This window comes from Mesoplodon densirostris, chromosome 2 (genome assembly GCF_025265405.1).
Source record: "Mesoplodon densirostris isolate mMesDen1 chromosome 2, mMesDen1 primary haplotype, whole genome shotgun sequence".
In the NCBI taxonomy this organism is placed as follows: domain Eukaryota; kingdom Metazoa; phylum Chordata; class Mammalia; order Artiodactyla; family Ziphiidae; genus Mesoplodon; species Mesoplodon densirostris.
The window spans coordinates 57,683,698-57,708,446 of NC_082662.1; the positions used below are offsets into that span (position 1 = coordinate 57,683,698).

Consider the following 24,749-nt stretch of genomic DNA (forward strand, 5'->3'; position numbering starts at 1 on the left):
AACTCTGGACTAGGATTTTAGGGATAACTCTTAAGTGGTCAAAGGTGAATTAGCTGGCAGGTTGAATATTTGACCAAATACCCTCATTTAGTTTGTGACCAATAGCCTATTTCTGTTTTAAAATATATTTATACGGAATTTTATTGACAACGTAAGAGCTTGTATAATGTAATGTGATAATTACTGACTATTTAATTTTTTTGCCTGACAGAGTACAATTCCATAAAATTTTGCTTTTGAAAGCTTTCTGTGGCTGGCACCTGATCCCAGTGTTTAGGTTCTGAGCTCTGGGACAGGCCTCCTCTGAGGTTGGCACAGGGCCTGGCACATGGTAGTTGCTGAATAAATATCAACTGAGTGGGTATTAAGTGGATTCAGAGAGTATTTAAACCATAAAAACAACCACATCCCATATTCTCCACTTTCCCCTTAGTGAACAGTGTTTGCCATCTCCCCCCACTGCCCCATTTCAGTAATCTGTCTTTCACATATTGGACCTTTATGCATTTATTTCTTTTTGGAAGTCATTCAGTCTCTGGAATGTTTGAGCTAGCAGTTGTGAATAATTAGGGTGACTATAGAATGGATTTTGTGCCACCTACATATCTGTGAGTGTTTTCTCATGGTTTTTCTAAAGAAATGTTATTTGCTTAGTGGCTCTCCTAGTTATTTAGACAAAGGTATTTTTTTCTTTCTTTTTTATAAATTCATTTTATATTTGGGTCTTTTGCTGCGCGCAGGCTTTCTCTAGTGGCGGCAAGCGGGGGCTACTCTTCTTTGTGGTGCACGGGCTTCTCACTGTGGTGGCTTCTCTTGTTGCGGAGCATGGGCTCTAGGCACGCGGGCTTCAGTAGTTGTGGCACGCGGGCTCAGTAGTTGTGGCTCGTGTGCTCTAGAGCACAGGCTTAGTAGTTGTGGTGCATGGGCTTAGTTGCTCTGTGGCATGTGGGATCTTCCCAGGCCGGGGATCGAACCCGTGTCCCCTGCGTTGGCAGGTGGATTCTTAAGCATTGCACCACAAGGGAAGTCCCGGTATTTTCTTTTTAATCAAGATAATTCAAATCGTGTGCCCCAAATCCTCCCCTTTTAGCAGTGGACAGTGTTTTGCCATATTTGCTGCCCGGAATACAATGATCTATGTCAGTCTGTTAAGGCGGATATGGACAACTTTAACGTGAAAGAACTGAGGTCAATAAAAATATCTTCCACAGCCTAGAAGCCTGAGTTTTGGAGAAATGACCAATTTAATAGGTACTTAAGTTCTGTGTTATCTTAAATTTTTCTACTTGTGGGATCTTCCTGGACCAGGGCACAAACCCATGTCCCCTGCATCGGCAGGTGGACTTTCAACCACTGCGCCACCTGGGAAGCCCCGAGAAGCCCATTTTGAGGTGATACTTAATCAGAGACCTGGATGCAGTGAGGGCTTGACCCATGTGAAATTCTGGAGGACAGAGTGTTCCCGGCAGAGGAAAGCACAGATGCAAAGGTCCTGGCGAGGGCACATGCTTATGATCTTCAGGAAAGTGGAAGGAGGCTGTTGTGTCTGGAATAAGATGGGCAATAAGGAGAGAAGTAGGAGAGGGGGTCAGAGAACTAGGGCCTAATCACACAGGGCCTTGGAGACCAAGGTGAGGACTTGGCTTATACTTTCAATGAGATGGGAAGTCATTGGAGGGTTACGATGGGCTTGCATTTTAAAAGGATCATTCTAGCTGCTGTACTTACTGCAAAGGAGCCATCTCGCATGCTACTGAGAAGTCAAGTAAGCTAAGAATTGAGAATTGGCTGTTTAGGTAATCTACTTATTTATTCTTTTGGTTCACTGATATGTGGAAGACCCCAGAAGCAATCTTTTGATTTTGTAGATGGTCAACGATTGGTATGGGTAAAGGACCCACTTTGATCTTAGCTATGAGATGGTTTATCAGTCTGTTGATTCTTTGACCAACTGTCTCCTCTTCACTATATAAAGATTTCTAAATTAGGTTTTGGGGTGTATCTAGCTGCTTCCTTCCTTTGGCTCAGCTTTCTGATAAGCCATGCACTCCTGTTAACTACCAGGGTGGTCCAGGGCCATCGCTGCACTTTTCTCTCCTCACAACGACATAGCCTGTTCTACAGCATCCCCACAGCTTGCTCAAATTTGTTGACCAATAGTTACTGTTGCACTATTATGTTTTGATCAGTTGTCTTGGATATGAGAGACACTGTGGAAGTAGAATTTCAAAATCTTCATGTTCAGTTAAGATATAAAAGAGTGGGAAAAATCAAGAAAATCAAGACAACTGTGCTTAACCTTAGGTGACATCCCCCTATCCATGGGGAATAGGTTCCAAGGCCCCCAGTTGATGCCTGAAACTACAGAGAGTACTGAACCCTATATATATATATATATATATATATATATATATATATATATATATATATATATATATATATATATATATATATACTATGTTTTTTCTCTATACATACATACCTAGGATAAAGTAATTTCGATAAAGTAATTTTATGGTAAAGTAATTTATAAATTAGGTAAAGTAAGAGATTAACAACAATAATTAATAAAATAGAACAATTATAACAATATACTATACTAACAGTTACATGAATGTGGTCTCAGAATATCTTATTGTACAAATTTAATGCATTTTTCATCTTAACTAAGCCCTTGTCATGCACTGTGTTCATAACTTTCACAGTTTGAGGTTCGGCAGCAAAACTGGCATGAATTTCTTTTTCCTTCTTCGCAATTTCACGGATAGATTTGTTCTTACCATGTACCTTAGCAGCCTCAGCATACAATGTTTTTCCTTCCTCCTTAAGTCGAACTTTTACCTTTTTACTTCAAAGAAGCACTTTACAGCTTCTCTTCAGCCCATCCAAATGGCCAGCATCACTACTCTTGCACTTTGTGTCATTATTATGTAAAATATGGTCACTTGAAGGTACTGAGACAGTTGATCTGATAACCAAGACAGCTACTAAGTGACTCACAGGTGGGATACTCTGGACCAAGGGATGATTCACATCCCAGGCTGGACGGAGTAGGACGGCAAGAGATTTCATCATGTTACTCAGAACGGCACCCGATGTAAAACTTACGAGTTGCTTATTTCTGGAATTTTCCATTTAATATTTTCAGACCGTGCTTGACCTTGGGTAACTGAATCCAAGAAAACTGTGGATAATGGGGGACTCCATTACTGAGGAGGCAGGAAACACTAGGGCAAGAGCAGGGTGGGAGGGGAATGTTGAGTTTGGACAGGGTAAGTGTCAGAGGTCTCAGTGGAAGCCATTTAGGAGGGTCAGGAGATAACCAGAGGCCTTAGACGTATCATTTTTGATACTGTTCTTCATTAAATTACTGAAGTCAGACATAGCCTAATACCATAAATCCTCCATCTGAAGGGACCTAAAACATGAATTAAGCCCAATCCCCAATCCGGTTTTCAAAATCTCTCTATAATATCCCTTCCTGGGCAGTCTCCATTCAAACATTTCCTTAGGCAACTTTTCCTGTTCATTTATAATTCCTACTAGTCCTAATTCTAAGCCCTGAGGATTAAATAAATTAATGCCTTCCATGTGTCAAGTATCAGGTTATGGGTAAATTGTTGTCATGGCCTTCTCTGGTTCTTCTCTTTTCCAAACAAGACAATTCCTACTCATTACTGTTTCCTCATGGGATATTTGGAGCCAGTTCACATCTTGGTCTCTCACCTTGGAAGATGTCTATTTGTTGTTTATATGTACCTTAAAGTTTGGTGGATGGGACTAAAAACAGGGCTCTGGGGCTGGCCTGACCATTGCAGAGTAAACACTAAGCTTGTCAGTTACTCTGAGCGTTCTGTCTGACAGTGATTTTTCAGATGTGAAACATATATACCTTACAGGTATTACCGAAGAGAACTGAAAGCATGCATTCACACAAAAACTTGTACACTGCAGCATTATTCAAAATATCCAAAGGGTGAAAATAATATGATATGTCCATACAATGGAATCATAATATTCAGCCATGAAAATGAATGAAGTACTGTAGGTGGTACAACGTGGATGCATCTTGAAAACATTATGCTAAGTAAAGGAACCAGGCACAAAAAACCACATAATGTGCTTCCATTTATGTGAAATGTGCAGAGTAGGCAAATCTATAGACAGTGGATTAGTAGAAGCCAGGGCCTAGAAGGAGGAGGGGATGGGGAGTGACTGCTAATAGGTACAAGGTTTCTTTCTGGGGTCATATAAATGTTCTGAAATTAGGTAGTGGTGATGATTGCATGACACTGAGGAAGTATTAAAAAACCACTGAATTGTACACTTTAAGATGGTGAATGTTGTGGTGTGTGAATTATATCTCAGTAAAGCTGTCATTAAAAAAATATGGGTATTACCTCCTGTCTAAAGTTGAGGATCTTAGGAATCAATGAAATAACACGTATAAGTGCCTGGGATAATATGTACTCTCAGTTAAGATTGTTGTTGTTGCTCTTAAGGAAAGTAATACTGCTTAGAGATCAGTAACTGCAACTTTTAGTCACTGTTACATTTGTAGAATATTACCTGTTAAATCATATGCAGTCAACAAATCCTTGTTGAATGAATGTGTTTTGTTCACATCCATGTTTAGCCACATATATGTTCTGTTTCTTGCACGTTACCGAATCTACATCATTGGGCCTAATTTTGAGATCCTTGTCCAGTGATGGGAACTCTTCACAGCCCACGTTTCAGTGTTGAAGTCAGAGTTGGGAGTATAGGCTCAGTCTGGGGAAGGAAGGGCTCTGCCTTAAATTCTAGGTGAAGGTGGAGGCTAAATGATTCTTGAGCTTTTTTACCTAGTAATGTAATTTTGCTATATGTTTTTTATAAGAACTTAATTGGCCTGTCAGGAATGTGTTTCTTAATGGTTCATTATCAGATCCCTGGAGAGCAGAGGACTTCATCTTGATTAAAGAAAGAAATTCAGTTCCTAGAAATTTAGCAGATTTAAACTGCTAATTTGTTCTCCTGAACCCAACCTACAATTTCCACATATAAGAAATTGTTATTTTAAATTATGATATGAGCATTTTTTTCTTTGAAAAAAATTTTAAAATTCACATCTTTTTATGAACTTGGCATTCCACTAATAACACTGCGCTGCTCCTACAACTGCGTCAGCAAGGTGCCATCTGCTTATCCTGAGGCTCATGAAAAGAAATAAACCGGTTGATGTTTGTGTCATCCAGCATTCTTTCTAGAAGAGCAGTGGAAAATTTTTCCTTTGGTCTCTAAGGAATGGTTGTGCCTCTCAGCTTCCCCGTGCCATCAGGGAGGAATGAGAAAGAAGGCAAAACTGTCAGAAAAGAGTTTGTAAGTTTTTTTTTTTTTGAAGCTTCTTTTTTGAGAGTGTCTTTTTCCTGTCTTTAATAGAAGTTGGTGATATGGCAAAGCAGTACATAGAGAAAAGTCTTTTGGTTCCAGATCACGTGATCACACGCCTCATGCTGTCAGAGCTGGAGAACAGGCGCGGCCAGCACTGGCTACTGGATGGTGAGTTGAACGTGTGGGTCCGATGGACCTCTGCCAATAGTGGGTCATTGTCTCCTTGCACACTCCCATATTTCTTACAGGTTGCAAAATGCCCTTTTCCCCTAAACGTTCAGTCGTCTATTTAGACATATTCCAGTTTGGCAACGTGATAGAAACCTCACGTGGTGAAACCTTTTAATTCCTCTGTCTGCAGACCACCATCCCTAGAGCCGTCAGCTTGAAGCAAACCTTCACTGAATTCCTGTTATTGTTCCAGTTTTGATCGTGCCTTTGTTTCCATGACTAAGTCGTCATAAGTATGACTCATCTTAAATCAGAGGTTCTTTCATTCAAAATAGGCCACATAAATTAAAAGCATTAGTTATCATTTTTTACCTGTCAGATTAAAAAAGATAGAAAATCTGAAAACCTTTTATGGAGAGTATAGGAAGTAAGTATTCTTGAGAGGATAAAATGGGCAACCTTTGGAGGGCAGTTTAGCAGTCTTTATATTTTTTGATTCAGCAATTCCCTGCTTGATTTCTTGCCTAAAGATGTATGTTAAAGGATGTTTGTTTTCAGTGTTATTTGTAAATAGCAAGACACTGGTAACAACCTATCTATCTATCATAGGGTTGCCTTAAATTTTGGTATGTCCATTAACCAAATAATCTGTACCTCTGTGTTGATATGGATAGAGCTCTAAGATAAACTGCCGAGTGAAAAAAGCTAGTTGCAGTATAGTTAATATCATATACTATTATCTCTATAAAAATGGAGTGACAGTATAATATTACTATATATACTTACAAACACATACATAAGCTGTCTTTGGAAGGATATAAAAAACTGATACTAGTGGTTGGCTCTGGGTAAGGATTAGGGTTGGGAGAGAGATTTACTTTTCACTGTATATACCCATTCCTATTGTTTGATTTTTAATATTTAAATGATACATAGGCCTGATTTTTTTTAAAAAACTCAGACAAATATCACGTGATACCACTTATATGTGGGACTAAAAAAAGATACAAAATCAACTTACTTACAAAACAGAAATAGACCCACAGACATAGAAAACAAACTTATGGTTACCAAAGGGGATAGCAGTGGGGAGGAGATAAATTAGGAGTTTGGGATTAACATATACACACTACTATATGTAAAATACGTAAACAACGTGGACCTACTGTATAGCACAGGCAACTATATTCAATATCTTGTATTAACCTATAATGGAAAAGAATATGAAAAAGTATATATATTCAGTTATACATATAACTGAATCACTTTGCTGTATACTTGAAACTAACACAACATTGTAAATTAACTATACTTCAATTTTATAAAAATGGTTAAAAAAACCTCAGTCATTCCTATGATACTTAACCCAGGAAGATGCATACAGATGCTCACACACAAAATACTGCACAATTTTGTACTTGAGGAAACTGGAATTAAGAATCATCTACTTTTGGGCTTCCCTGGTGGTACAGTGGTTGAGAATCTGCCTGCCAATGCAGGGGACACGGGTTTGAGCCCTGGTCTGGGAAGATCCCACATGCCGTGGAGCAACTAGCCCCGTGAGCCACAATTACTGAACCTGCGCGTCTGGAGCCTGTGCTCCGCAACAAGAGAGGCTGCGATAGTGAGAGGCCCGCGCACCGCGATGAGGAGTGGCCCCACTTGCCACAACTAGAGAAAGCCCTCACACAGAAACGAAGAGCCAACACAGCCATAAAAAAAAAAAAAAAAAAAAAGAATCATCTACTTTTAAGTTTTACTAGTATAAATCTTTTCATTTATTAAAGGAAAAAAATGGACTGGATGGATTATTTGTCTTACTCTTTTTTTTTTTGGCGGTACGCGGGCCTCTCCCTGTTGTGGCCTCTCCTGATGCGGAGCACAGGCTCCGGACACGCAGGCTCAGCGGCCATGGCTCACGGGCCCAGTTGCGCCGTGGCATGTGGGATCTTCCCAGACTGGGGCACGAACCCGTGTCCCCTGCATCGGCAGGCGGACTCTCAACCACTGCGCCACCAGGGAAGCCCTGTCTTACTCCTTAATAGCAGGATTCCTTGGCAATGAAAATAAGAACTTGATGAATATACTGCTTTCTAGGTACAGAAAGGGTAGTGAGATTTATATTTAAGAAACTTCTTTCCATGACAGAGTAGTTTTCCTTAAGTTCACACAATGCACTTTTTCCTATCTCAGCAAGTTGCGACAGCTGAAACTTTGATGTTTGCCAGCCACAGAGAAGCCAGAGTGAATTGTCCTACATTTTAACTATCAGATTGCCTATATTTCTCCTAAAGTCTGGAGCCGTAAATCTCCATAATGGCCAACATGTGGTAGAGTATTTATTCTATATTGGTGTTTCTCAAAGTGTGTAGTGGGCAGTGTTAGTAATGGCTAGACAAAAAAACAGACTTTGTAGTTAAATGTGTTTAGAAAATGTCAATTTAAATATTAAATGTTGCTTGAATTTACTGAGCACTTACTGTATGCCAAGTATTGTTCTGAGCATTTGATATTTATTATCTCATTCAATTCCTACAATAACCATATCAAGGTAGAGACTGTTATTTCCATTTATTGATGAGAAAACAGAAGCAAAGGAAGGTTCACTTGCCTATCCAAAGTTAGTAAGTCCAAAGTTAACCAATTTCTTAGGACTTTAATGAACCTTTAATATGATAATGTGATTTAACTCTTCATAGAAGGAAATGTCACAAGGCGTATATGACCATAGAATCTCCTGCCCTACCTATAACCTCTGGGATTTGTTCTATGGTCCATTCTTCGTGAACTCTACTATTCAACATTTATTCTTCACTTTGGAAGTGTTCTGAAAAGTTGACTATAGAGTAGATCATATCTTTCTAGAATGCCTTCCATTAAAAAAAATCAGGACCTATGTTCTCATGGGGCTGGAGGGAACCAAGAGACTGAACTGAAAACTTTTGTCAAGAGAAAGGCTATAATGGCCCGTGGAAGATATGTGTTTATCAGGCAGTAATGAATAAAGCTCCTACTGTGTGTCAGGCACTATAAGGTGCTGTTGATAAAATGACAAGACACTTTCTGTATTCTCACAGGACTTATATTACAGTAGGGGAGTCAGGTGTGTAAAAAATTGACAGTATAATAAAATCATATACATGTGGTACACTGAAGAGACAAAGGAGAAAATTGTCGGTTCTATTGGTGGGAGGCAGGAGTGGAACAACTTTATGGAAAAAGAGATGAATAGAGAGATGTCCTGCAGGTTGACTAATGGGGGTTGGGAAGAAGGATTTTTTCAGCAGAGGCACAGTGTGAACTGGGTAAGAGAGGAATGACTTAGCCTAGTGTCTTCCTGGGCCTGCAAACAGAGAGGCAGGGGAAATCCTGGGGTGATGGACTTTGATTCTACGCAAAGATGGTGGAACTGGAAATTTTGGGCTATAGGGACCACTGAAGAGTTAAAAAGGGGAATAACACGATCGGATGTATTTGTGTTTCAGAAAGACTATTCTGTTAGCAGCAAGCTATTAGGTGCTGGGGTAGGGGAGGAGGTGGTGACTAGAAGCTGAGTAAGAGATTGTTAGCACAATTGGACCAAGAGACGTTGAAGGCCTGAATTTAAGCATCAGCAGTGAGATGGCGAGGAGGCACCATTCCTGAAAGACTGCATTGAGGAGGAAGAATTGACAGGAGTGTGACTGATGTTAGGCACTGCAGCCCTGGGGTTTTCTTTGATCGCCTTCCCAGCTTTTGGAGTTTCTTGGCTGTCATCACCTTCCCTACACTTCTCCAGCTATGTTAATTTCTCTAGACTCTGAATATTTAACTCAAAAAAGTTAGTCTCCCACTACTTCTTCTTATGTGGGTGTTTGCCGGGACTGATAAACTTTAGCTCCGCCACCACCTAACAGTAATTTCTCTAGTTGAAATTCTTTAATGGTAAGGCTTCTCACCTTATAAAATAAACTTGTGTAGTTTTAAGTAAACTTAACTGTTTTAAAAAAGGATCATCTATGTTAAACTCCTTTGGGAAGGTGGTTAGTATAATAACCACTGATCCCAGTTAGAACCAGACTACCCCCTTTGAATCCCAGCTCTGCCATTGTCAGTGCCCTTGGGCAAGTTACCTGTAGGTCTCTGCATTTTTTTTCCTCATGGAAAACAGATTACAAAAAGGATGAAGTAAGTGAAGGTACGGAAAGTGCTTATATTTGCCATATAGTAAGTGCTATATGAGATTTTGTGATTTGTTGTACATAAGGTACAGGTCATGAGTTTTTGTTTTTAGGTTACTACACGGAAGTGTTAAGTTCAAAAATAGTTTAAAAAATATTCAGCCACGTGAAGTTGGAAAAGTCAGCTTCAGTTGTGAAATGTTTTATGTATCTTTTCACTGCTTTGTTTTGCTATAACTTCCTGTCGGTGAGTAACTGAAGTTCTTTTACATCATAGGCCTGTTTTTAGTAAAGGACGTCAGTCTCCTAACTGATTTAGTTTGTATCTTTCTAAACACATCTGGTCACGGTTTCGGTTGTGATTTTTCTTTAAAGCTCTGGAATAAATCCATTTGGCAAAGTGAGGACCATCAAGAATGCTAAGTTCTGTGTTCAGTTTGAAACTCCTTATGTTCCAGGGCACGTGTTCTGCAGAGGACGTGCCTATGGAGTGTGCTAAAGGTGATTGCATGTGGAAAGGTCAAGAAAAGAATTCTGGATGACAGATGGCTCATCATCTTGGCCCATATGGCTGTAAACAGGCATCCTGCAAATGGTGGGTGGAAATACGTAGAATGGATGCAAACCAAGGGAACGCCAGGGGTGGCAGTGGATGGGCTTGCTGAGTGCTCTGTGGTTTGGTCAGCTATGTCCTTGCTAAAAACAGTTCAGCACCACCTTGCCTTCACAGTGTGCTTTTTAGTTGGATAAGAAACACTCTTTTATGTGTTAATATGTGTATATAAGTGTGGTTTTTCCCCTTTTTTTCTTTTTCTTTCTTTAATTTCTTTAGACGTTTAATGTGTGAGAGCGGTTTTCTGAAAATAATTTTAATTTTTAAGACAGATATTCAACCAGAGGAATGTCATGCACAAGCATTCTAATTTTGCTATGATGGTTTTGTTTGTTTTTTGTTTTTTAAAGAGGGTGTTTACTGCTTACTAGGTGATCTTAAGGTGAAGTAACTAGGGAACAATAACCAGCTCTTATAAATAACCAGCTCAAATACAAATTCTTCACATTTTAAAAAGCAGCTGGCAGTGAGATGGGGCGCATAGGGAGGTGTGTTAGGTAATAGATTTTTTTTTTCGTTTCTAAACTTGGTTGCCAAAACCTGTGCATTTAAACAGTAACCTGCAAGTTCTCAGGCTCAGTCCCAATCTATCTCAAGATGTAACAGAATTGTCTGCCAGGTGACTTTAGGTGTCATCTAAATATTTAAATTTGTTGTCAAAGTTTGGTTTGACAGAAAGCAATCTTAAATTTTGGAATTATAAGTGGAATATAATTTAAGCCTTTTCATTGGAGATAAAGATAACTTTATAAGGAGAGTCATCATTCAGTCCATGGTTGTATATTCCATTTGATTCATTCTGAGCACTAGCTGGTGCTTTCTGTGGGTAATTCTGGGATTTATTGATTTATTTATTTTTAGCACACGTCAGAGCCACTTCAGTGTGTGCCGTGTTTGTATGTGTTTGTTTTCCCTGAGAGGTGAATGATCTCAGACCTAAGATATTCCGGGATACATGCTCATTCAGAGCCCTTGGTATCCAAGTAAAAGGTGGATGCTGGGAAACCAGACTACAGATGCTGGAGTTACAATATCTTGTCCTGATTTTGCAAATGTGTTTTATCATACTGGACTGTACATAACTGCTCTGACCTTATCCCCTTCATATTTTTCTTTCTGAATCAGACCTCTGAATGGTTTTACATCCCACTGGGCAACATATGCCTACAGAAAAAAAGCTGACAATCCCGTGTCTTCTGAATCGCATCTTTTAAGAAATGCCAAGGGCAATTTTTTTCTGTTGCCCTTGTGAATGTAGGGTATGTTTCAAAAATAAAATGTATAATAGGTTTGTTTGGAAGGTCACTGAAGATATTCTCTTTGGAAAAAAAGAATCAGGCTTTCTTCTCGTGTGTGTGTGTGTGTGTGTGTGTGTGTGTGTGTGCGTTTAAGAGGGTGATAGATTATTTTACTCATTTACCTTCAGATGTGTTTTTTTTATTGAAGTATAGTTGATTTACAATCTCAGCTGTATAGTAACATGACTCAGTTATACACATATAGACATTCTTTTTTTATATTCTTTTCCATTATGGTTTATCACAGGGTATTTAATTTAGTTCCCTGTGTTATACAGTAAGAGTACCTTTAGTTGTTTAGTCCTGAAAAATATTGTCAGATAACATTTGTATCTTCGATCACTGTTAAGGCAATATGTATACATACCTTGAACAGAAGGTTTGAAGCAATTGGAGTGACTGCTAAAGATTGGAGAGTCATAGACTTGATGGAACTTTGCTGGGTACAGTGGCAGTGTTCATGCCTGCCAAGCATGGACTGAACAATTGTAATCTCTGGTGCCTCACCAGGCTCATCCTTCTTGACGCGCTCATATGTATAGGAATGAATATGAAAATGAAAAAGATATGTATATGTACAGACACCAATACAGATACTAGAACTTAGCATTTCTTTTTTTTTTTTACATCTTTATTGGAGTATAATTGCTTTACACTGTTGTGTTAGTTTCTGCTTTATAACAAAGTGAATCAGTTATACATATACATATGTTCCCATATCTCTTCCCTCTTGCGTCTCCCTCCCTCCCACCCTCCCTATCCCACCCCTCCAGGCGGTCACAAAGCTCCGAGCTGATCTCCCTGTGCTATGCGGCTGCTTCCCACTAGCTATCTACCTTACATTTGGTAGTGTATATATGTCCATGCCTCTCTCTCGCTTTGCCACAGCTTACCCTTTCCCCTCCCCATATCCTCAAGTCCATTCTCTAGTAGGTCTGTGTCTTTATTCCTGTCTTACCCCTAGGTTCTTCATGACTTTTTTTTTCTTAAATTCCATGTATATGTGTTAGCATACAGTATTTGTCTTTCTCTTTCTGACTTACTTCACTCTGTATGACAGACTCTAGGTCTATCCACCTCATTACAAATAGCTCAATTTCGTTTCTTTTTATGGCTGAGTAATATTCCATTGTATATATGTGCCACATCTTCTTTATCCATTCATCCGATGATGGACACTTAGGTTGTTTCCATCTCTGGGCTATTGTGAATAGAGCTGCAATGAACATTTTGGTACATGTCTCTTTTTGAATTATGGTTTTCTCAGGGTATATGCCCAGTAGTGGGATTGCTGGGTCATATGGTAGTTCTATTTTTAGTTTTTTAAGGAACCTCCGTACCGTTCTCCATAGTGGCTGTACCAATTCACATTCCCACCAGCAGTGCAAGAGTGTTCCCTTTTTCTCCACACCCTCTCCAGCATTTATTGTTTCTAGATTTTTTGATGATGGCCATTCTGACTGGTGTGAGATGATATCTCATTGTAGTTTTGATTTGCATTTCTCTAATGATTAATGATGTTGAGCATTCTTTCATGTGTTTCTTGGCAGTCTGTATATCTTCTTTGGAGAAATGTCTATTTAGGTCTTCTGCCCATTTTTGGATTGGGTTGTTTGTTTTTTTGTTATTGAGCTGCATGAGCTGCTTATAAATTTTGGAGATTAATCCTTTGTCAGTTGCTTCATTTGCAAATATTTTCTCCCATTCTGAGGGTTGTCTTTTGGTCTTGTTTATGGTTTCCTTTGCTGTGCAAAAGCTTTGAAGTTTCATTAGGTCCCATTTATTTATTTTTGTTTTTATTTCCATTAGGACTTAGCATTTCAGTAATAAATTGCTGAGAAATTTAACCAAATGTTAAGTCTTTGTGAGGGTCATCTTTGGTTTAAATCACAGTATAAGAACTTTTTTTTTTAGACTTTTTATTGTATATTGGAGTATAGTTGATTAACAATGTATTAGTTTCAGGTGTACAGCAAAGTGATTCAGTTATACATATAGATGTATCTATTCTTTTTCAAATTCTTTTCCCATTTAGGTTATTACATAATATTGAGCAGAGTTCCTTGTGCTCTACAGTAGGTTCTTGTTGGTTATCGATTTAAAATATAGCAGTGTGTACATGTCAATCCCAAACTTCCTAACTACCCCCCACCCCCACAACCCTTCCCCCCGGTAACCATAAGTTCAGAGAACTTGGTTTTTATTCCATGACTCTTCCTTTGTTCAGTGTCCTTGGTGTCTAAATGAGCTCAGAGTATGTGACTGAAAAACATGGTAAAACTCTGGATCTCTTCTTCTTCATTTTGTTGGATTCTCTCCTGAGACCCTGTCCCTGTGTCCATTTCTGGTGGGTTTCTTCTGATTGATCTGACTGCTGCCCCAGGATGAGGAACAATCTTAATATAGTAGACAATCCTGACTTTGTTTAGTTCGGTTTGTGTTTTCAGGGAATGACTAGATTTTAACATGTGAGCATTAAGGGCCATATGGGAACCATATATATACAGATATTTGAACATATCCTAGAAAAACTTGGTTCAGAGCTCAAAAAACAAATTGAGTATACATGATTTGTGTATCCCATCGATCCATCGGAGGAGGGAGTAGCATACTTCCTGACCTCATAGCCCAGGAGGAGCAAACGCTGCATTAAACAATCATAGTGTAGGATCTTGGGAGCATCAGTGAAGGGGGTGAGAGGGGAGAGGTAGCAAAGAGGAGAAAGTGACTGGCCCTCTCTTGGGGGCGAGGGAGGCAGCTATTAGGAAGGTTTCTGGGAGAAGGTGACACCAAGAGCAAAATTTGGAAAGTGGGAATAAAGCACATTGTAGATGGAGGGAACATCATGTACAAAAGGTACAGAGGCATGAGAAAAGAATCTAAAAAAGAGTGGATATATGTCTATGTATAACTGATTCACTTTGCTGTACAGCAGAAACTAACACATTGTAAATCAACTATACTCCAATAAAAATTAATTTTAAAAAAAGGTATAGAGGCATGAAACAACAAGGTGTGTTCTGGAAACCACAAGTAGTTGGATAATCCTGGAGCTGAAAATATGAGCAGATGAGGCTGGAAAAGTGGATGGGGCCAAAAGTTAAACACTTCTTAAAATTCAAAAACAGGGAGTTGATTAAGTGTCAAAGTTAATATTATAAATGAGGTGGAAGGAAGTTAAAAATAAAATTTTAAACTGAGTTTGAGAGAGTGAATAATTTATATTTTAACTTTCCTTTCAACTAACATTTAAAAGTTAACTAGGGCTTCCCTGGTGGCACAGTGGTTGAGAGTCCGCCTGCCGATGCAGGGGACACAGGTTCGTGCCCTGGTCCAGGAAGATACCACATGCCACAGAGCAACTGGGCCCGTGAGCCATGGCCGCTGAGCCTGCACATCCGGAGCCTGTGCTCCGCAATGGGAGAGGCCACAACAGTGAGAGGCCTGTGTACCACAAAAAAAAAAAAAAAAAAAGTTAGCTAAATTAAAAAAAATTTTAATTCAGACATACTTTAGGTATTAAAGTATGGTTTCCCTGTATTTGGGCCTGTCTTGTTGTACACTTTCAGATGCACTTAGCTCATTTGCTAATGCTACTTACTTAGAAGTCTGTAAAGTAAGGCACAGGATGAAACTAATTTTAGTTGTTAGGAGAGGCTGCTTCCCTAATTTATGAAGCAGGTATCTTGGGAATTGGATGAACTAAGACAATTCATTGCAAAATCACATCCAAAGCTTATGAGGTATACTTTGCTAGTTTAATAATAAAACAATTATTGTACACTTACTATGCACAAAGTTCCATACTAAGAAAACAGTTATGTGGTGGAGAAAGCATGGACTTAGGAGTCAGACCTTATTAGCTTGTAGTCTTGAGCAAGCAAATTTACCTTTCCTGGTTTCTTTTTTTCTCATCTGTAAAATAGGAGTATGTATGTCATAGGTTTGCAAGGATTGGTTAACAAATGTAAAACTTGTAGTGGAGTTCTGGAACACAGTAGGTGGTCAGATGTTAGATGTGTGTTCTTATTTTCAGTGTAAAGAAAATTTAATTGATAATTATTATTAATGTAAATATATACATAGACACTGATATAGATGTTAGAACTTAACATTTCAATAATAAACTGTTGAGAAACTTAATAAAAATAGTCATTCTAATAAATAAGGATCATCATTTTTACCCCTCACTAAGTAAACTTGGGTAAAGCCTAAGTAAATAAAATCAGTCATCTTCCATTAAACCTTACCTAGTAAATATAAAACAAAACGGGATAAAACTCTCTTGATTTTCCTATTACTAATACGAAAACTCCAATTTTGGAAAGAAGAACAAGTTGATTAGGGATAAAAGTAGAAGGTGATGTGGAAAAATGCAGACAATTTATTTTATTTTATTTTATTTTTGGACCGTGCTGTGCTGCTTGCGGGATCTTAGTTCCCCAACCAGGGATTGAACCCAGGCCCTCGGCAGTGAAAGCGCCAAGTCCTAACCACTGGACTGCCAGGGAATTCCCACAGACGATTTAACTTCACCTTTTTTATACTGTTTTTTTTTTGTTTTTTTTTTTTTTTCTTTTTGCGGTATGTGGGCCTCTCACTGTTGTGGCCTCTCCCGTTGCGGAGCACAGGCTCCGGATGCGCAGGCCCAGCGGCCATGGCTCACGGGCCCAGCCGCTCCGCGGCATATCGGATCCTCCCAGACCGGGGCACGAACCCGTATCCCCTGCATCGGCAGGCGGACTCTTAACCACTGCGCCACCAGGGAGGCCCTTTTATACTGTTTTTATAGAAATTATACATGATCACTATAAAACACTCAGACCATATGGAAAAATGCAAAGAAAGGCAACAAATTGCCTAAAATCCCACTAGCCAGAAATAACCAGGGTTAACAGTTGCAAACCATCATTGTAGATACCTCTGCATGCACATATGCAGATAAAAATCTGTAAGAATGATATCATCCTTTACATTCTTTAAAAAAGGCAATTAATTTTACTCAAATTTAATATAGCAAAAGCTAAAGTGAACCCTAAGGAATTATCACTGAATTTCAGATAAAACTTTCTTCATCACCAGGGATATTAATTCCTATGGGAGCCCCTTAAGAATATGAAAGATGGGACTTCCCTCGTGGCCCAGTGGTTAAGAATCCGCCTACCAGTGCAGGGGACATGGGTTCGAGCCCTGGTCTGGGAAGATCCCACATGCCGCGGAGCAACCAAGCCTGTGCACCACAACTACTGAGCCTGCGCTCTAGAGCATGCGAACCACAACTACTGAGCCCGCGAGCCACAACTACTGAAGCCCGCGCACCTAGAGGCCATGCTCTGCAACAGAAGAAGCCACCGCAATGAGAAGCGAAGAGTAGCCCCTGCTCACTGCCCGCGTGCAGCAATGAAGACCCAACGCAGCCAAAAATAAATAAAATAAAATAAATAAATTTATTTTAAAAAATATGAAAGGGCTTCCCTGGTGGTGCAGTGGTTAAGAGTCCACCTGCCGATGCAGGGGACACAGGTTCGTGCCCCTGTCCGGGAAGATCCCACATGCCGCAGAGCGGCTGGGCCCGTGAGCCATGGCCGCTGAGCCTCCGCGTCCAGAGCCTGTGCTCCGCAACGGGAGAGGCCACAACAGTGAGAGGCCCGCATACCCGCCCCCCAAAAAAAAAATGAAAGACATTAGGAGATTGACAAATTTGTTGGTTTTTTTTTTAGTCTCACATTTCAAATTTAGAGAATATACTTATACTTCCTCCCATCTTCTCTCCCCTTCCAGTTTTTTTAGCTTTTATTGCTAAAATTTCTCTGTAACTTTAGTTTCCCATTTTTTTGGTCTTACAGTTAAGAAATTTTAATGAATTCTGTGCACTCATTTTTTCCCCACTACCACTTCTGTTAATTTTATTTTTATTAATCTTAGTTATGTCCCTGAATATACCAGAAACCATTGAATAGTATACTTTAAATGAGTGGCTTGTATGGTATATGATTTATATATGAGTAAAGCTGCACTACTTTTTAAAAAATTTTGTTGTATTGAAGTATAGTTGATTTACAATGTTGTGTTAATTTCTGCTGTACAGCAAAGTGATTCAGTTATACATACATATATATATATAAATATAGATATATATATACACATACATACACATTCTCTTTTATTTTATTTTATTTCTTTTTAAATGTTTATTTATTTATTTATTTTGGCTGCACCAGGTCTTAGTTGCGGCATGCGGGATCTTCGCTGCAGCACGTAGGATCTTTTAGTTGTGGCATTAGGACTTCTTAGTTGCAGCATGTGGGACATAGTTCCCTGACCAGGGATCAAACCTGGGCCCCCTGCATTGGGAGCATGGAGTCTCACCCACTGGACCACCAGGGAAGTCCCCTGTGCTTTTAAATGGTTGGGAAAAAATAGTATTTCGTGACATGGGAAAATGCCCTGAAATTCACACTTCGGCCTCCCTGAACAAAGCGTTCCTGCCACACAGCCATGCTGTTGGTGTGAGGCCTGGGGCTGCTTTTTCACCCCCACGGCAGAGGTGAGCACTGCCACAGAGACCACACGGCTCACAAAATTGAAACAGTCACTATCCAGTCCGCAGACCTGTGTCCTAGGACACACACGGAGAGTCTGGAGGTGGGGAGCCCATCAACCCCTGGTCGGCTGCTTGTGTGAGAGCAAAGCTGGGGATGTGATTTTGAGACGTGCTTCTCATTTTTATATAACAGGCGAGTCTACATAAATTGCATGAAATTTAAACAGTGAAATCATACTGTTGGGTCGCTCGGCTTGCAGGATCTTAGTTCTTAGGGTCATGGCAGTGAGAGCGCCAAGTCCTAACCACTGGACAACCCGGGAATTCCCTGTGAAATCATACTTTAAATGCACTAAGAGATCTCGCGCTTTATGAGAAACATGCTGAATTACTTTGACAAAGGAACCTGTTTTGTCCTAAAAGAATGCCTGGTGCTGATGGAGGGTGCAGGAGGGAGCCTGGGGGCCCGAGGAACCACCTGCCTGGCTTTCACTGCTGGGCTCACCAAGGGTGGGGGTGGGTAAGGATTACCTTCCATCTGCCCCCTGACACCCAGAATCTGCAAATGTGACCTTATTTAGAAAAGGATCTTTGCAGACAGATGTAATTAGTTAAGGATCTTGAGATGAGGTCCTCCTGGATGAGGGTGACCCTAAATCCAATGACCGCTGTCCATATGGAAGAGGAGAGACAGACACAGAGGAGAAGCCACGTGAAGATGGAGCCACAAGCCAGGGACGCCTGGGCCCCCAGCAGCTGGAAGAGGCAGGAAGGACCCTTGCTGGAGGCTCGGGAGGGAGCGCGGCCCTGCCGCACCTGGATTTCTGAATTCTGGCCTCAGAACTGGGACGGAGTAACTCCTGTTCTAAGGCTCTCAGTCTGTGGTGCTTTGTTGCAGCCTCCCCAGGACACCAGAACAGGTATCGCCTCACTCTTCCCCTCCCCCGCCGGCCCACGTCTGGAAGGGTTGGCGCAGGCCTGGTCTGGATGGGAGGGTGTGGCGGGGGTCGGTGGTGACAGAGCTCCCCACGCCCCCCGGGGCCTCGGGTGCCCCGGCAGGGAGTGGGTGGCGTGGGGCCCCCAAGTCAAAGCCGTGGCCCGTTGTGCGCTTCAAACAACCTGCCCAGCCCCGGCCGACGAGACAGGAGCCATGAGAGCCCACGGTCAGCGGCCAGGCCCAGCACGGACAGGGCGGCCTTCCGAGTCACAGCGTAGGCACCGCAGTGTGGCCCGACAGCAGGCTCCCGGAGACGACGGGTCAGGAGAGAGCTGGTGGGCGTGGATGGGTTGGGCTCAGAAGCGCCTGGGACCCGGGTCCTGGTGAACCCTCATGGCTCTGGCTCGGGAGAGGTGGGCAGAGGTGCGAGGTGGGAGCTAAGCAGGAGGGAGGCGCCCGCCTCCCCTTTAAACTATGAAGAAGTCAAGACAGACTAATTCTGCAAGTCCCCTGAGGGGCCCGGAAGCCCGGCGTCCTACGAGATGCGAGACACCTCTCCTTGCCCACGGGGTCAGGGGGTGGGGCGATTGCTGGGCAGCCCTCGGCCGACCGAGCCCCGAGCACTGAGAAATCCCGGGGCGCTCCTGAGAGCAAAGTGCACAAGTCGGGCTATGCCTGTGCCCCTCCCTGCCAGAGGTGGGCCCCGGGGACCCTCCCCTCGGGGCAGCCCAGCCGCTGTCACTGGGGCCCCTACCCCTGTCCAGCTCTCGGTTCTGGAAAAGTGCCGGCACGTGCACAGGGCACAGCTGGCTAAACGCTGGTCCTGATCAAAGCGGCTACATGGACATGGGTTCCACGACCCACCCCGGAGTCCTGGGCCAACCTACACACGTGGATGAAGGCTGCCCCCGACGGAACAAGAAACGGGAAGGAAAACAGGGCCGTCCAGTGCGCAGAGGGACCTGTGTACCCCACCATCTGCTTCATAAGTGCCTGTGGGGCTGAGACGCAAAGGAAAAGCTGGGGAGGGCCTGGGAGATGGGGGGGTCAGTGGAGGGAGACCCGCTGCAGCACATCACACGCTTTCAGGGGAAACTTCCTGTGGTTCTCATGGGGCTTCTGAAGGCCAACGAAGGCCACGGACGCAGGCCACGATGCCGCCCGCCCCCGAGGCCCTACCTGCTGTGGACGTTCTTGGTGCGGATGGGCACCAGGAGGCTGAAGCTGGACCTGGCCGAGTGAAGGGAGCAGTCGTCACGGGCCAGGGGGCTCGGGGGCCGGCCGGGGTCCAGGCTGCTGTGGGCCCGGAACAGTCTGGCCTGTAGCCGCACCTTGCAGTTCGCGTGATCCCAGTCCACCTTGTTTGCTGTCCGCAGGGCGACGCAGGCGACCTTGCCATCCATGGCGGGCAGTGGGCGCTGGGAAAGCAGGCTGGCCAGCTGGTGGATGCTCCCAGCCGAGGCCCCATCCCGGTGCAGGAGGTCCAGGAAAGTGCTGATCATTCCGGAAAGTTACCCCGCGAGCAGGGGCCTCCGCTGCCCGGGGCCCTGCGGGTTGTGGGGATCTCCTGCAGGGAGGTGCTCAGGCAGGGCGGGGAGCCACTGCGGGCCGGGATCCCGGGGGCCTCGTCCTGCGGGGAGCCCCCGGAGGGTCTGGCCCCATTCCTCGTGGCCCGGTCCTCACGGCTGGTTCGAAACCGCCTCTTCCTCCAGCCTTTCTCATCCAGGGACAGTGCTCGCTCCAGCCTGGGCCTCGGCGGCGGCGGCGGCTTCAGACTGAAGGGTCTCCCGCTGGCCTGTGGGTCCTCGTTGCTGACTTGCGCCGGGGTGTCCAGTTGGAGCACTGGGCTCTTCTCGGGTCCCCAACGGTGGTCAGCGGCCAGGGACCCCGGGCGGGCGGCGAGGTCTTCATCAGTGTTTGGAAGCTGCCCCTTGAGCATCCTGCCTTCAGGCTGCAGGTGCCGCTGGGCGGCCTCCGAGTGCCCCAGGCTCACCAACTTGGACGGCAGAGTTCAGGCACCAGCCCTCACACCCAGGGGCAGCCTGGCCGACCCGGGAGACGGCTCCTTCTGGGGCTGCCGGCGACGTGCAGTGTCAGGGATGCGTGGTCAGCCGTCACTGGGCAAGGCGCGGAGGAGAGAAAGGGCAGCAGCTCCCCCTCGGGCTGGGGTGGTCCAGCTGGAGTAGAGCCAGCTGCTGCATGGCTGGGAGCCCTGGTGGTCAGGAGTCCCCGGCAAGTCCCTCTGGGTGCTGCCCGCTCCCCAACCCCACGGGCTTCGGCGGCCGCTCCCCGGCAACCGGCGGGCAGGGTGGCCCACATTCTCTTTTAAAAAATTTTCATTGGAGTATAGTTGATTTAAAATGTTGTGTTAGTTTCTGCTGTATAGCAGAGTGAATCAGTTATACATATACATATATGCACTCTTTAAAAATTCTTTTTCCATATAGGTCATTACGGAGTATTGAGAAGAGTTCCCTGTGCTATACAGTAGGTCCTTATTAGTTATCTGTTTTATATATAGTGGTGTGTATGTGTCAATCCCAATCTCCCAATTTATTCCCCCCGCCCCTTACCACCCCCTGGTAACCATAAGTTTGTTTCCTACATCTGTGACTCTATTTCTGTTTTGTAATTAACTTCACTTGTACTACTTTTTAACACAACTTTGCCGTTCATCACTTGCTTGACTGGATTTTGTTGAATCCCTCTCTCCTCTCCTCTCCCACCCTCCTTGCAGAACAGCTCATGAGGGGCTATATTCCATGAGTTTTTGAGTTTGAAAATATCTCCTTATTGTTCAACAGTTGAGCTGACTGTGATATTCTTGAGGGGTCCTTGTGTCCTTTGCAGCCATGCTTCATCATCTTCTGGCCTGGATTATTGCTCTGTAGAAGCCTAAGGCCAGTCTGACTTTTTTCCCTTTTGTGAATATGATTATTTTGTCCTGTATAGACTTCCTGATGAATTGTTTCTTCATACTTTAAATAAGTAGAATCTCTCTATTGGTTTTGTTTTTCCTCTTATATATCGTGTGTCCTTTTAATCTCCAATTCACTTCTTTCCTTTCAGGGAAGTTCTCCTGTATTATGTCATTTTTTTGGTCCATCTGTTCAGTTTTTCTATTTCAAGAATGCCAGTTATATTGGATGCTATGTTGAATATTCTTTGTCATTATCGTATTTTGTTTAAATTTTTCTTACAGCTGTGTTTCCTTTTGCCTTCAAACATGTTCAGGACAGAGGAGAGCAAAACTTTATTTATATTCCATAACTCCTTTATAATTTCTTTACCTTTCGTTGCCATGCATGCTATGCTGTAGGGCCTTTGCACTTATTATGCCCTCTGCCTGCGATGCCCTGGCTCCAGAGATCCATGTGGATTGCTGCATTCGCATCTCTACTCAGGTATCCCCTCCTCAGTGAATCCTTCGTGTACCATCCTATCTACCCATGTCATTCTTTCTTCTTACCTTATAATCACATGACATTAGATATTTATCTGCAAATTTGGTGTTGTGTACCTTCCTCATGCTCCCACCCCCAATGAAGTCTTCAGAAAGCAGAGATTATATCTGTGTTGTTCATGGTTGTATTGCCTACCACTGTGTTTGCTGCGTAGAAAAGGCTTATAAGTATATGTCTGATTATAGAGAGGTCTGGCCCACAGCCTGTAGCTAAGCCTACATAGGGGATACTTGGGGTAAAAATGTGGGCCCTGGTGAAATCATTTACAAATCCAAATCCCTTTTGTCTCCATTGAGACACAGTGGGGCCAATTTTCCCCTAATTTGTTTCTAGAGACTTACGTTCAAAGAATGAGCAAGCAGAATTCTTAAACAGAAGAGCCTTTAAGCAAAGGATTTGCAGATGATGGCTACTGCCTCAGTGCAATACCCATTTTCCCTTACTGGGAAAAGGGCTCAGTGCTGTTAGAATAAGCTGTTTAAGAGCAAAGGTTTTAAGTTAGTAGTTGTCCTCTATGCCCTTAAACAGGAAAAATCCTTAAGCTGATGCCAGAGGATGTCCACGCCATTTGGGAATCTCCCCAAGAATGCCTACCTAATAGAAATTCTTTAATTTCAATAAGCCAGTTTGAAGATCCAAACTTGTGGTTTAAAGCCAAATGTTCTGTATCTTGTATTTATCAGTGGGTCACTAAGTAGTGATTATAGCATATCTCGGTTTTTAAATCATTTACTACTAACCTATATAAGCTCTTTGAGAGCCGTACCCATTTATTACAAATCTCTTAAACTCGAGGATGTATAACAGGATTGTCAAATGTCCCTGGAAGGTTTCAGTGAGCAGGAATTAGTCCCTCGAGCTCTCTTGTCATAGTGGGAAATGTGGAGCTCACAGAGTGACGGGAGGTAGCATAAGCTCCGTTTGCCAACATCTGGAGCACAGCTGCTTCTTAATCTTTTCACCATCTGTTAATAAAAACTGGCTGAAAAGGAATATGGATGTCTTAGATACACATACAAATAAATATTGAATAAACAGATAAGATATAAGAGAGAAAAGGCCTTCACAAAACAGATTTTGATGGTGATTAACTTTAAGTTACAACTAAGGCTTCTGGTGGGTGGTGTGAATGGTCTGCCTGCCCCACTGGGTTAGGGAAGACCATGGAAGAATAACTGACTGCTTTCAACTTTAATCCTTCAGTGATTAATTGTGATGAACAATCTGTAACCTGGTTCTTGTTTTTCTAACAACTGGGAAGAGATGGGTGGTCAGAAGCCACCATGTTGGCCCCAGATCTTAATGGCAGTAGGAAGGGGGTCTGATGTTGCTTGGCCTTTTCACAAGCTGCCCATCCCAGGCAGATGTTGGAAGTTGCCCTTCAGAACTGCCCTTTTATTTCCATCAAGTGGAGGGCTTGCTTTTCTGCCTGGGAATGTGGTGGTGGACTCTGGCTCTGTGCCCTTCCTCTGGAGTGAATGCACTCCAAATTAGAAAAACAAACGTCCTAGTTCCCTCTTGCCCTCCACTGCCTGAGCTTGTTGCTGTGGCACCTCCTGCTTCAGCTGCCCTCCCTCAGGCTCTTGGCATGGCTGACAGGAGTCGGTGCCAAGGCCCAGTGGCCAGCACTGCTGGGAACACAATACCAGTCAAGACTTTAGTGACATCTCCCTGCACCTGGTAAATCTTTTGGGGAGTTTTTAAAAACAGGCTGTAAGGCACCATAAGTAGTGATGCACCATGGTAGCTTCTGGGAGACTGTATAAAATTTCAGCTTTCAACGTGGATTGGCTGTTTGAACAGGACAGAGCAGCTTTTCTAGGCCAGGTTATGAGATGAGATAGGGATACCATGAGGTAGGTTTTCCATACTCCTGATCAGAAACCATGCAGTGGAACAGTGTCATATGTGTAGTTAAAGGGAGGAAAGCAAGCTTTCCATGCTTAAATATGATCTTTATTTTACTTTACCTGTTGGCCTTTCTGGTTTCCTCAACAATGGAATGTATTCACTGGGAATAGTCTGTCTAAGGAGGCTGGAATACTGCTAGTCATTTAAAAGCATGTCTTTCAGGATTAGTTTTAGTAAAAATAAAAGCATACCACAATTGTTGCAGTTCTTTAAGTGGAAAAATTATTAATGCTGCCACCTGTTGACAGAATTTGAGTGTGCATCAGCCCATTTGGTTA

The 24,749-nt window shown here is 42.8% G+C and overlaps 1 protein-coding gene and 1 pseudogene across 4 annotated transcripts in view; one reads left to right on the forward strand and one right to left on the reverse strand.

Annotated features, from left to right (window-relative positions):
• AK4 (adenylate kinase 4) overlaps positions 1-24,749 on the forward strand; it is a 74,995-nt gene that overhangs the window by 28,695 nt on the left and 21,551 nt on the right. For 3 of the 4 annotated variants that reach the window (XM_060089914.1, XM_060089915.1, XM_060089918.1), the window contains one exon: positions 5,422-5,541. The exons of the other annotated variant lie outside the window; for it this stretch is intronic. In XM_060089914.1, coding sequence (XP_059945897.1) covers positions 5,422-5,541 — 120 coding nt within the window. The remainder of the gene's footprint in view (positions 1-5,421; positions 5,542-24,749) is intronic. 4 annotated transcript variants of the gene reach the window in all.
• On the reverse strand, positions 20,272-21,035 carry LOC132483505 (phosphatidylinositol polyphosphate 5-phosphatase type IV-like; annotated as a pseudogene).